The sequence below is a fragment of the Pleurodeles waltl genome, chromosome 6 (assembly GCF_031143425.1).
Source record: "Pleurodeles waltl isolate 20211129_DDA chromosome 6, aPleWal1.hap1.20221129, whole genome shotgun sequence".
Lineage (NCBI taxonomy): Eukaryota > Metazoa > Chordata > Amphibia > Caudata > Salamandridae > Pleurodeles > Pleurodeles waltl.
Genome location: NC_090445.1, coordinates 13,698,889 through 13,710,959, shown reverse-complemented (window position 1 = coordinate 13,710,959; position 12,071 = coordinate 13,698,889). Strand labels below are relative to the sequence as shown.

Sequence of the window (12,071 nt, the reverse complement as noted above, 5' to 3'; positions counted from 1 at the left end):
AAGGGGACCCTGAGTGCGCAGACCTTGGGTGCGCGGCGGGAAAGGGGACCCTGGGTGCGCGGGGAGCGCGGCGGGGGCAGGGGAGCCCGGGTGCGCGGCGGGAAAGGGGACCCTGGGTGCGTGGGGAGCCCGGGTGCGCGGCGGGGGACGGGGAGCACGGGTGCGCGGCGGGGGACGGGGAGCACGGGTGCGCGGCGGGGGCAGGGGAGCCCGGGTGCGCGGCGGGGAAGGGGACCCTGAGTGCGCAGACCTTGGGTGCGCGGCGGGAAAGGGGACCCTGGGTGCGCGGGGAGCGCGGCGGGGGCAGGGGAGCCCGGGTGCGCGGCGGGAAAGGGGACCCTGGGTGCGTGGGGAGCCCGGGTGCGCGGCGGGGGACGGGGAGCACGGGTGCGCGGCGGGGGCAGGGGAGCCCGGGTGCGCGGCGGGGAAGGGGACCCTGAGTGCGCAGACCTTGGGTGCGCGGCGGGAAAGGGGACCCTGGGTGCGCGGGGAGCGCGGCGGGGGCAGGGGAGCCCGGGTGCGCGGCGGGGAAGGGGACCCTGAGTGCGCAGACCTTGGGTGCGCGGCGGGAAAGGGGACCCTGGGTGCGCGGGGAGCGCGGCGGGGGCAGGGGAGCCCGGGTGCGCGGCGGGAAAGGGGACCCTGGGTGCGTGGGGAGCCCGGGTGCGCGGCGGGGGACGGGGAGCACGGGTGCGCGGCGGGGGCAGGGGAGCCCGGGTGCGCGGCGGGGAAGGGGACCCTGAGTGCGCAGACCTTGGGTGCGCGGCGGGAAAGGGGACCCTGGGTGCGCGGCGGGAAAGGGGACCCTGGGTGCGCGGGGAGCGCGGCGGGGGCAGGGGAGCCCGGGTGCGCGGCGGGGAAGGGGACCCTGAGTGCGCAGACCTTGGGTGCGCGGCGGGAAAGGGGACCCTGGGTGCGCTGCGGGAAAGGGGACCCTGGGTGCGCGGCGGGAAAGGGAGCCTGGGTAAGTGGTAGAAAGATAGAAGGTGTGGGATAGAAAGGGATACAGGGCTTGGGCCGGGATGTGAGTCTGGGATATGGAGTAGAAGTGTTGTTGTTTCCATCAACGGTTGTTTAAAGAATAAATTGAGGTTCCTTAAAATCGTGAGAGCAATCTGTCTATAGAGAATGCTCTTGGCCAAAGTATTTCAAGAACTTTAGGTTGATTACCTGTCCCTCAAAGTCCTGTTTCTGGAAAGTGGGAGATAGTGGCATTAAATGTGGTATGGGAGAAGGTGATGGGAGGGCATGTGTCCGAAGGAGTGGTACCTTCGAGTGGGCAAAGGTGAGAGCAGGGCTGTGTTAGGAAGTGAGGCTACAAGTGAGAAAGTGCTAGGTTGAAAAATGAATAGCTGTGCATACAGAGGGGGGTAGGTGTTAGGTGAGATCTTCCATAACATCGGGAACATGGGTGAGGTGCGTCAGCTGGAAGAGGCCACACTTACCGGATGCGAAGCAGCTAGATATGTAAAACACAGAGACTGGGCACGAGATTAGGAAAATACCCAGGAAAGTGCTCTCCTGCCCCCTTTGTGTCAAGGCGAACAGGTGTTTGTACATCCAGGTGTCTCTCGTGGGGGCATGTGTGACTCGCGCATTTGCTGAAGAAGGGGAGGCGATTGTCTATAAAAGAGCTAAATATCTGCATAGATTTGAAATGGGCTCCCATGTCAGTGTAGTGGGCTTCACTGGTTTTCCTGGGCTTCACTGGTTTTCCTCAGTCTTGTGGGTGGACTGTAATTGAGAAAGGGGGCACTGTTGCTGGCTTTGTTTACCCTGCTGTCTCTCTCCAGCTGCTACACTTGCCACCTCATCTAAACCCATGGCCACCATTTCCTTGCACCACACGTCCCCTCTGCATGGTTGGTCATTGCCACATTTCATATTACTGTCACTGGCCAGCAGCATGCTTACTCTGAACCCTGCTAGCATCTGTAAAGCATGCACCTTCCTCACGTCCTCCAGGCAGCTGTAGGGGGAGCGAGTGGCATGTAATGTCTGCATCTAGGGGATGGTTCCTAGTCCCAGATAGTCTTGGAAAGTCTTACCTAACAACCCTCCCTGGCAGAGCTGATCCTGAGACTTCCCAATAGGGCAGGGTTTCTCACCTGTCACCCTACACTCTGAGAGAACTACTACAGGGAGTGCAGAATTATTAGGCAAGTTGTATTTTTGAGGATTAATTTTATTATTGAACAACAACCATGTTCTCAATGAACCCAAAAAACTCATTAATATCAAAGCTGAATATTTTTGGAAGTAGTTTTTAGTTTGTTTTTAGTTTTAGCTATGTTAGGGGGATATCTGTGTGTGCAGGTGACTATTACTGTGCATAATTATTAGGCAACTTAACAAAAAACAAATATATACCCATTTCAATCATTTATTATTACCAGTGAAACCAATATAACATCTCAACATTCACAAATATACATTTCTGACATTCAAAAACAAATCAGTGACCAATATAGCCACCTTTCTTTGCAAGGACACTCAAAAGCCTGCCATCCATGGATTCTGTCAGTGTTTTGATCTGTTCACCATCAACATTGCGTGCAGCAGCAACCACAGCCTCCCAGACACTGTTCCGAGAGGTGTACTGTTTTCCCTCCTTGTAAATCTCACATTTGATGATGGACCACAGGTTCTCAATGGGGTTCAGATCAAGTGAACAAGGAGGCCATGTCATTAGATTTCCTTCTTTTATACCCTTTCTTGCCAGCCACGCTGTGGAGTACTTGGACGCGTGTGATGAAGCATTGTCCTGCATGAAAATCATGTTTTTCTTGAAGGATGCAGACTTCTTCCTGTACCACTGCTTGAAGAAGGTGTCTTCCAGGAACTGGCAGTAGGACTGGGAGTTGAGCTTGACTCCAACCTCAACCCGAAAAGGCCCCACAAGCTCATCTTTGATGATACCAGCCCAAACCAGTACTCCACCTCCACCTTGCTGGCGTCTGAACCGGACTGGAGCTCTCTGCCCTTTACCAATCCAGCCACGGGCCCATCCATCTGGCCCATCAAGACTCACTCTCATTTCATCAGTCCATAAAACCTTAGAAAAATCAGTCTTGAGATATTTCTTGGCCCAGTCTTGACGTTTCAGCTTGTGTGTCTTGTTCAGTGGTGGTCGTCTTTCAGCCTTTCTTACCTTGGCCATGTCTCTGAGTATTGCACACCTTGTGCTTTTGGGCACTCCAGTGATGTTGCAGCTCTGAAATATGGCCAAACTGGTGGCAAGTGGCATCGTGGCAGCTGCACGCTTGACTTTTCTCAGTTCATGGGCAGTTATTTTGCGCCTTGGTTTTTCCACACGCTTCTTGCGACCCTGTTGACTATTTTGAATGAAACGCTTGATTGTTCGATGATCACGCTTCAGAAGCTTTGCAATTTTAAGAGTGCTGCATCCCTCTGCAAGATATCTCACTATTTTTGACTTTTCTGAGCCTGTCAAGTCCTTCTTTTGACCCATTTTGCCAAAGGAAAGGAAGTTGCCTAATAATTATGCACACCTGATATAGGGTGTTGATGTCATTAGACCACACCCCTTCTCATTACAGAGATGCACATCACCTAATATGCTTAATTGGTAGTAGGCTTTCGAGCCTATACAGCTTGGAGTAAGACAACATGCATAAAGAGGATGATGTGGTCAAAATACTCATTTGCCTAATAATTCTGCACTCCCTGTATCTGCTTTTACTATGGGAAGAGTTGCATGTTGGGATGGTGCTGTTAGCAGAATGGAATGTAGATCCACATTCACTACACATGCAGATCCTGCCCTGCCCAGTTATTATCTGCGCTGCCTGCCACCTCGCACAGTTGTTGCCTGTGCTGCCTACTGCCCTGCACAGTTCTGCACTGCCTGGCGCCGTGCACAGTTGTCTGCTCTGCCTGCTGTCCTGCCCAGGGCTGCTCTCCCTGGCACCGTGCACAGTTGTCTGTGCTACCTACTGTCCTGCCTAAGTCTGCGCTGCCTGCCGCCTCGCACAGTTGTTGTCTGTGTTGTCTATCCCACCCAGGTCTGCGCTGCCTGCTGCCTCGCACAGTTGTTGTCTGTGTTGTCTATCCCGCCCAGGTCTGCGCTGCCTGCCGCCTCGCACAGTTGTTGTCTGTGTTGTCTATCCCGCCCAGGTCTGCGCTGCCTGCCGCCTCGCACAGTTGTTGTCTGTGTTGTCTATCCCGCCCAATTCTGCGCTGCCTGCCGTTAACCCTTCCCATTTGTATTGCCTGTCGCTTCACCCATGTACTTGTTGCTCACTTCCTTCATTGTTATCAACAGTATGTTTTTGTTGTATTTGCCTCTCCATGAACTGTGTGACACTCACTTGTTGTCTTGTTACTCTACCACCCTGTAGCTCTGGAGCGACGAGGTGGACAAAGTAAGTATTGGAATCCAAAGAGCTTCTGTAATTGGAAATATTTGGGACATTGGAGATGGGGGCTTGGGCATTGTGTTCTTGTGATGTGTATTCCACTTGTATTGAGGTTTTATGTTTAGTGTTATATATATGTATCTATCATATTTCCCGCCATTAGTATGGCTTCTGGGCTGCACCACATGTGATTCCGGGATTTCCATCATAGACCAGACTCTTCAGTTATCCTTTGGCGATGGGGTGTTAGGATTTCTAGAGTGGATGGCAGTCCGTGTATGATTTTGGTATCTGAAGTTTGGAGAACCTTGATGACTGCTAGCACATGTCTTCAGGTTTGTATCCTGTTCGATGGCTGGCATGTAGCCAGCCGCACCATGTTTACACCCTGTGTTCTCACCTGTGACCATGCAGATGCACTAGCCTTGGCCCGTTTGGTCCACCTTGACTGAACGTTGACCCTCTGCTCAAGGTCTGCTGTGTACAGATGGACTCTCTTGCACATGCAAGCATGGTCTGGTCCATGGCCAAAGTCCTGTTCTTGCACAGTGTACATGGTGTCTGCTTGCGTATTACCCTCTCATTCCATTCCTGCTCGCGCCTCGTTAGCCGTCTCAAGCTTAGCGTTTTTTCACCTGCTGAGGGAATTAATTTGGTCTGAAGCACAGCCTTCTGTTCATCTGACTGAACCCGTAGGAATGTATCTTCTGAAAATTTGATGAGCTCTTTATGGATGAGGAGGGAGGGATTTTATGGGGGAGGAGCTGGTCTCCTAGCTCACTCAGTCTTTATATTTAATGAATTACTGGGTAGGCTCCATTGCTCAGGCGTTGCTCCGGCAGCCCCCACTGCTGAGCAGTAGCGCTGGTGGTCCAAAAGGATAGCATTGAGCCTTCCAAGGGGCTGCCCTCTTCCCACCATTCTGCAGCTTCCCTCTTCATCTTCATGATTGACGAGGCTGCAGCCTGTGGCTTCACGCACCCGTGTGATTCCATTCTGAGAGTCCCCCGAGCCACAGTCGAGAGTAAACACATCTGCTGCCCTAGAAACAAAGGCACTGATGCCGGGGAACCAAGCAACGACTTTAGCAAAGCAGAAAGGGCCACAGGGAGAACGAAGGACAAGTCAGGAAACGTGTGTGTGTGTGTGTGTGTGTGTGTGTGCACTAGAAAAACTGTGGAGCTGACAGGAGAACTGATGGTTTGAGAGGAAGACGCGTAGTCTGTCAGTGGTCTGCAACCGTGCCAATAGACCACCCGGGGAGCTGATGGAACTACTGCAAGTAGCAGCGCTCTGGCTAGAGCTTTCTGCTTCACCAGCGAGCTGCTGGGTCAGAGGGGGCTTTTAGGCCAGCAGGAGGGCCTCAGGGCTAGAAGGTGGGCCACAATACCTCCGTTGATGCAGCACAGCCTGCCGGTTAGCCCCAGTGTTATTGAAGGAACTATTAGGCTGTCAGATCCATAAAGGTGGCAGAGTCGTCATAGACTCGAAGGAACTATAATCCTTTCTGATCCATAAAGGTAGCAGAGCAGTCGTAGACCCGAAGGAACTGTATTCCTTTCAGATCCATGAAGGTGGGCGAGCTGTTGTAGACCCGAAGGAACTATAATCCTTTCAGATCAATGAAGGTGGACGAGCCATCGTAAACCTGAAGGAAGTATAATCCTTTCAGATCCATAGAGGTGGCCCAGCTGTTGTAGACCCGAAGGACATATAATCCTTTCTGATCCATAAATGTGGCTGAGCCGTCGTAGACCCGAAGGAAATATAATCCTTTCAGATTCATAAAGGTGGCCGACCAGTCTTAGACATGGGTGGGGAGCAGATGGGTGACAGAACGCTGTGAGGTCCATAAAGGTGGCCGACCAGTCTTAGACATGGTTGAGGAGCAGCTGGGTGACAGAACGCTGTGAGGTCCATAAAGGTGGCAGAGCAGTTGTAGAGATGGCCAAGGAGATCTAAGGTGACAGAATTGTATGAGGGGACCTGATGGGCTATCAAAGAAGCTGGAAGGCTTTCAGACCCAAAAAGGTGGTGGATGAGCCAGACATGGCTGTGGATCTGAAGGGGTGACAGCGTCTATCAGGGGTGCTGTGTAGAACTATCAGCACTGCCAGGCCAGCAGTAGTGAGGGGCTCAGACTCAGGGTAAGGATCGTAGGGTCAGCTGGTGGGGGTGGCACAGAATGACTTCTACAGCACCTTCTCGTACTGATGAGTGCATATCACACTGGGGGAAATTTCAAATCTGAAGATGCCAAAATGTAGTGGCTACTAGAAGAATGTTAATGTAAAAACAAACTAGTTGTACATTAGTACAAAACCAAAAGTATTTAATTGTGCCGTAAGTGCTTTAGCAAACCTTTCCAGAAGTGGGCTGCCTGATCCCTGAAGGTCTAGCCTCCTTCACGGTCCTTCAAGCCTTAGCAGCCTTCAGCAGGTGCTGAGGAGTGACCTGGCATTACCCCATGGCTGGGTCCAGGGAAAATAATTGAACAACTGGGTGGTGTGGGCAGAAAGTTGAGACACACACTGTTCACCAGCGACCTCCCACACATAATTCACCAGCGACCTCCCAGACACCATTCACCAACGACCATCCGCACTCCGTTCACCAGCGACATGCCACACTCCATTCACCAGTGACCTCACCAGCCACCTCCCACACACCATTCACCAGCGACCACCCCGCTCCATTCACCAGTACCTTACCAGCGACCTCCCACACACCATTCACTAGGGACCTCCCGCTCTCCATTAATCAGCGACCTTCCATACACCATTCACTGGCAACCTCCCCCACACTGTTCACCAACGTCCTTCCACGCTCCATTCACCAGCGACCTCCCATGCTCCATTCACCAGCGACCTCCCATGCTCCATTCACCAGCCACCTCCCGTGCTCCATTCACCAGCGACCTCCTGTGCTCCATCACCCACAACCTCCCACACTCCATTCACCAGCGACCTTGTGCACTCCATTCACTAGTGACCTCTCTAGTGACCTCCCGCACTCCATTCACCAGTGACCTCATGCACTCCATTCACCAGCGACCTCCCACACACCATTCATAAGTTACCTTATCAATGACCTCCCGTTCACTAATGAACTTCTGCGCTCCATTCACCAGCGACCTGACACGTTCCATTCACCAGCGATCTCACCAGTGAGCTCCTGCGCTCCGTTCACCAGCGACCTCCTGCACTCCGTTCACCAGCGACCTCCCATGTTCCATTCACCAGCATCCTCCATTTACCTCCCGCACTTCATTAATCAGTGACCTCACACACTCCATTCACCAGTACTCAGATCTCCATTCCCCAGTGATCCTGAGCTCTAATTAACAGTGACCCATGCTCCATTCACCTATGGCATCATTATATGTTCAACGGTGAACCCACACTCCTTTCACCAGCAGCGCTTTCGATTCACTGGCAACCCTAAACCTACCCACTCTGTTCACTGGTGAGCCAGCGCTCATTTCAGCTGTGACCCTGTGCTCCATTCACCAGTGACTCTGCGCTCCATTTACTTGTGACCAGGCACTTTGTTTACTAATGACCCTCGCTCCAGTGAAACGAACACCATGAATTTCGGACCACGCACCACTGACTCAACTACATTTATTAATGCCCCAGCTTCATTAATTAGCAGTTCTACCCTTTCTAATGGATACTTTTAACTGCAGATTTCCCACCTTTACAATAGCTCCAGGTGCCAGACTGGATCCAAGAACTTTCAACAATATTGCTCCTGCGTGGTGGTAGGTGGCATCATTTGGCTCTGACTTAGTTCCGCCCTGAAAGTGACGAACGAAGCGACATAAATGTGCCAGACCGGCGTTCCACTATCAGTTCCACTCTGTCCATGACTTTGTACTATGATCTGGAGTTCTGCTTCCACCTTTTTCCCTCCTATTTCGTCAAAACATTTTTTGGGTTAAAACTAACGAGTGCACAATGGAAACATGTCTCCTTCGAAGACTACAGGGTTCAGACAATGTAGGGACTGCCACAAACAAATGTCAGTGACACACCTGCACGGCTCCAGGTCATATGAGAAGTGTCCCCTTGTGAGTTCAAAGGCTATCTAGGATCATGAAGCAAAGCTGAACATCAAAAGAAACAGAGCAAGTCCTGCTCAAAACTGAGGGCGCATACCATGTTTTGCTCTCAAAGCCATTCCTGTGAGCAGTCATCTTTACTATCAAAGTCTTCAAGTAAGTTCAAGTTGAAGCAGAAACATAAAAAGGCCAAGCGGGTCTCGTCTATATCCAGCCACACTTCATCCCAGAAGTCACAAAGATGTCAAGGTGCTACTCTGACTCTCCTGAACTCCTTCTGAGGATGCAATTCTGCAATTGATCTTGAGAAACCCAGAGTTCCCTGGGTCATCTGTAACCTAGCAACTGATAGGGGCCTTTAGAGTGGCTGGATTGTGAATCTTTGGCACTCTTCTACCTCCCTCTGGCATGGCTTGGGGTACTAGTGTTCCGCGGAGGCCTCGAGTCTGGTTGCCGCTGGCAGATCCGTCCTTGGTGTCTTTTGTGCCTCCCGAACATGCGTCATATCCTGTTTCAGAACCAACTACACCCTGGTGCCAAAATCCACTCCTTGGACATTGACACTGGTCCTGACACTGGAGGAGGATCCCTTCCCAATTCAGGTGTCCGACTCGGAAGCAGACTCATTTTGGGCTTAACGGAGATCATGTTCTCAATTCACACCGACCCACCTGATCCCTACACGCTGAGGTTCAGACAAGACACTGCTTCTACCACAGAGCTGCCTTGCCGTGCCCTACCACCTTTTTGACTCTGATCAGTGTCAGACAGCCTTTGAAGATAACACTGGAGATGATGGGCATGGATTTACCCACACAATATGATGAGTATAATTTATATATTGATTTGCAGGAGGGCAGTGGGTTGAATCCTTCCTCTGATAGCGGGGTGGGCCAGCAACGGAAGGCATTGCTTCTTATGCCATAGTGATAAGACGTGCAGCAGTGGTGTCGGACATGCAAATTCCTTCTGTGAAGTGTAGGAAGTTGGCTCTGTATGTACTATCTCAAAGTAAGAGATCGTGTGCACATAGTCCCAGGGTTCCACTTAGAGGTAAGATAGTGGCAAAAAGAAATAATTCTACTGCTCTATTTTGTGGTAGTGTGGTCGAGCAGTAGGCTTATCAGAGGGTAGTGTTAAACATTTGTTGTACACACACATGCAATAAATGAGGAACACATACTCAAAGACTTAACTCCAGGCCAATAGTTTTTATATAGAAAAATATATGTTCTTAATTTATTTCAGAACCACAAGATTGAAGATTTGAAGTAAATACATAAAATGCAAGGTACTCCACACAGGTAAGTAAGAAACTTAAAATTAGAGCAGTAACATATACAGTTTTAGTTAAAATGCAATAAGCTATTTTAAAAGTGGACAGTGCAAAAATCAACAGTTCCGGGGGGAGGTAAGTATTGGTTAGTTTTTCAGGTATGTAAGGCACTTAAAGTTCAAGTTCCTGGGCATAGGCAGCCCACTGTTGGGGGTTCAAGGCAACCCCAAAGTCACTGCACCAGCAACACAGGGCCAGTCTGCCAACAGGTAAGTACCTGTGTCTTCGGAGGGCAGACCAGGGGGGTTTTCTAGAGCACTGGGGGGGACATAAGTAGGCTGGGCTAGGCAGAGGGTTGCCTGATGGTCACTCCCGCACTGGGGTTCAGTTCCTTCTGGTCCTGGGGGCTGCGGATGCAGTGCTTGGTCCAGGCGTCGGGTTCCTTGTTACGGGCAGTCGCGGTCAGGGGGAGCCTCTGGATTCTCTCTGCATGCGTCACTGTGGGGGTTCAGGGGGGTCGTCTTGGCTTACTCACGAGGTCGCAGTCGCCTGAGAGTCTATAGTGTTGGTTCTCTGGAGCTCGAAGGTGAAGTCCCACTTTTCCGGCGGGAAAAGTGAGTTCTTTAAAAGTTGCAAAGTTGTTGCTGTTTGTGAACAGTGTAGCTGTTCTCTGGAGTTTCTTGGTCCTTTGGGTTCAGGGAGGTCCTCTGAGGCTTCGTGGATCGCTGGTCCCTGTCGGATGCGTCGATGTGCAGGTTCTTTGAGTCTGGAGACAGGCCGGTAGGGCTGGGGCCAAGTCAGTTGTCGTCTCCGTCATCTCTGCAGGGCTTTCAGGTCAGCAGTCCTTGTTGTTGTAGGCTGCAGGAATCTGATATCCTGGGTTCTGGGTTGCCCCTAAATACTGAATTTAGGGTGTGTGTTTAGGTCAGGAGGGCAGTAGCCAATGGCTACTGTCCTGGAGGGTGGCTACACCCTCTTTGTGCCTCCTCCCTGAGGGGGAGTGGGGCACATCCCTAATCCTATTGGAGGAATCCTCCAAAACCAAGATGGAGGGTTTCTAAAGTCAGGGGTCACCTCAGCTCAGGGCACCTTAGGGGCTGTCCTGACTGGTGGGTGACTCCTTGTTTTTCTCATTATCCTCTCCTGCCTTGCCGCCAAAAGTGGGGGCAGTGGCCGGAGGGGCGGGCATCTCCACTAGCTGGGATGCCCTGGGGTGCTGTAACAGAAGGCATGAGCCTTTGAGGCTCACTGCCAGGTGTTACAGTTCCTGCAGGGGGAGGTGAGAAGCACCTCCACCCAGTGCAGGCTTTGTTTCTGTCCTCAGAGAGCACAAAGGCTCTCACCCCAAGGGGGCAGAAACTCATCTCAGTGGCAGGCTGGCACAGACTAGTCAGTCCTGCACTGAAGGATTGGGTAAAATACAGGGGGCATCTTCTAAGATGCACTCTGTGTGCATTTTGTAATAAATCTAACACTGGCATCAGTGTGGGTTTATTATTCTGAGAAGTTTGATACCAAACTTCCCAGTATTCAGTGTAGCCATTATGGAGCTGTGGAATTCGTTTTTGACAAACTCCTAGACCATATACTTAATATGGCCACACTGTACTTACAATATCTCAGAATGGACTTAGACACTGTAGGGGCATATTGCTAATGCAGATATGCCCTCACCTGTGGTATAGTGCACCCTGCCTTCGATCTGTAAGGCCTGCTAGAGGGGTGACTTACCTATGCTACAGGCAGTATTTTGTGTTCATGGCATCCTGAGGGAGATGCCATGTCGACTTTGCCTTTTTCTCCCCACTAACACACACAATCTGCAATGGCAGTGTACCTGTGTTAGGTGAGGGGTCCCTTAGGGTGGCACAACACATGCTGCACCCCTTAGGGACCTTCCCTGGTCACAGGGCCCTTGGTACCACTGGTAGGGGCATATTGCTAATGCAGATATGCCCTCCCTGTGGTATAGTGCACCCTGCCTTCGATCTGTAAGGCCTGCTAGAGGGGTGACTTACCTATGCTACAGGCAGTATTTTGTGTTCATGGCATCCTGAGGGAGATGCCATGTCGACTTTGCCTTTTTCTCCCCACTAACACACACAATCTGCAATGGCAGTGTACCTGTGTTAGGTGAGGGGTCCCTTAGGGTGGCACAACACATGCTGCACCCCTTAGGGACTTTCCCTGGTCACAGGGCCCTTGGTACCACTGGTACCTTTTACAAGGGACTTATATGTGTGCCAGGGGTGTGCCAATTGTGGAAACAATGGTACATTTTTAGTGAAAGAACACTGGTGCTGGGGCCTGGTTAGCAGGGTCCCAGCACATTTCTCAGTCAAGTCATCATCAA

At 51.5% G+C, this 12,071-nt stretch overlaps 1 protein-coding gene across 6 annotated transcripts in view; it reads left to right on the top strand.

The window, feature by feature from the left end:
* SH3GLB2 (SH3 domain containing GRB2 like, endophilin B2) overlaps positions 1 to 12,071 on the top strand; it is a 169,356-nt gene that overhangs the window by 113,061 nt on the left and 44,224 nt on the right. For 4 of the 6 annotated variants that reach the window (XM_069237038.1, XM_069237037.1, XM_069237035.1 and 1 more), the window contains one exon: positions 4,362 to 4,385. The exons of the other annotated variants lie outside the window; for them this stretch is intronic. In XM_069237038.1, the coding sequence (XP_069093139.1) occupies positions 4,362 to 4,385 (24 nt within the window). The remainder of the gene's footprint in view (positions 1 to 4,361; positions 4,386 to 12,071) is intronic. 6 annotated transcript variants of the gene reach the window in all.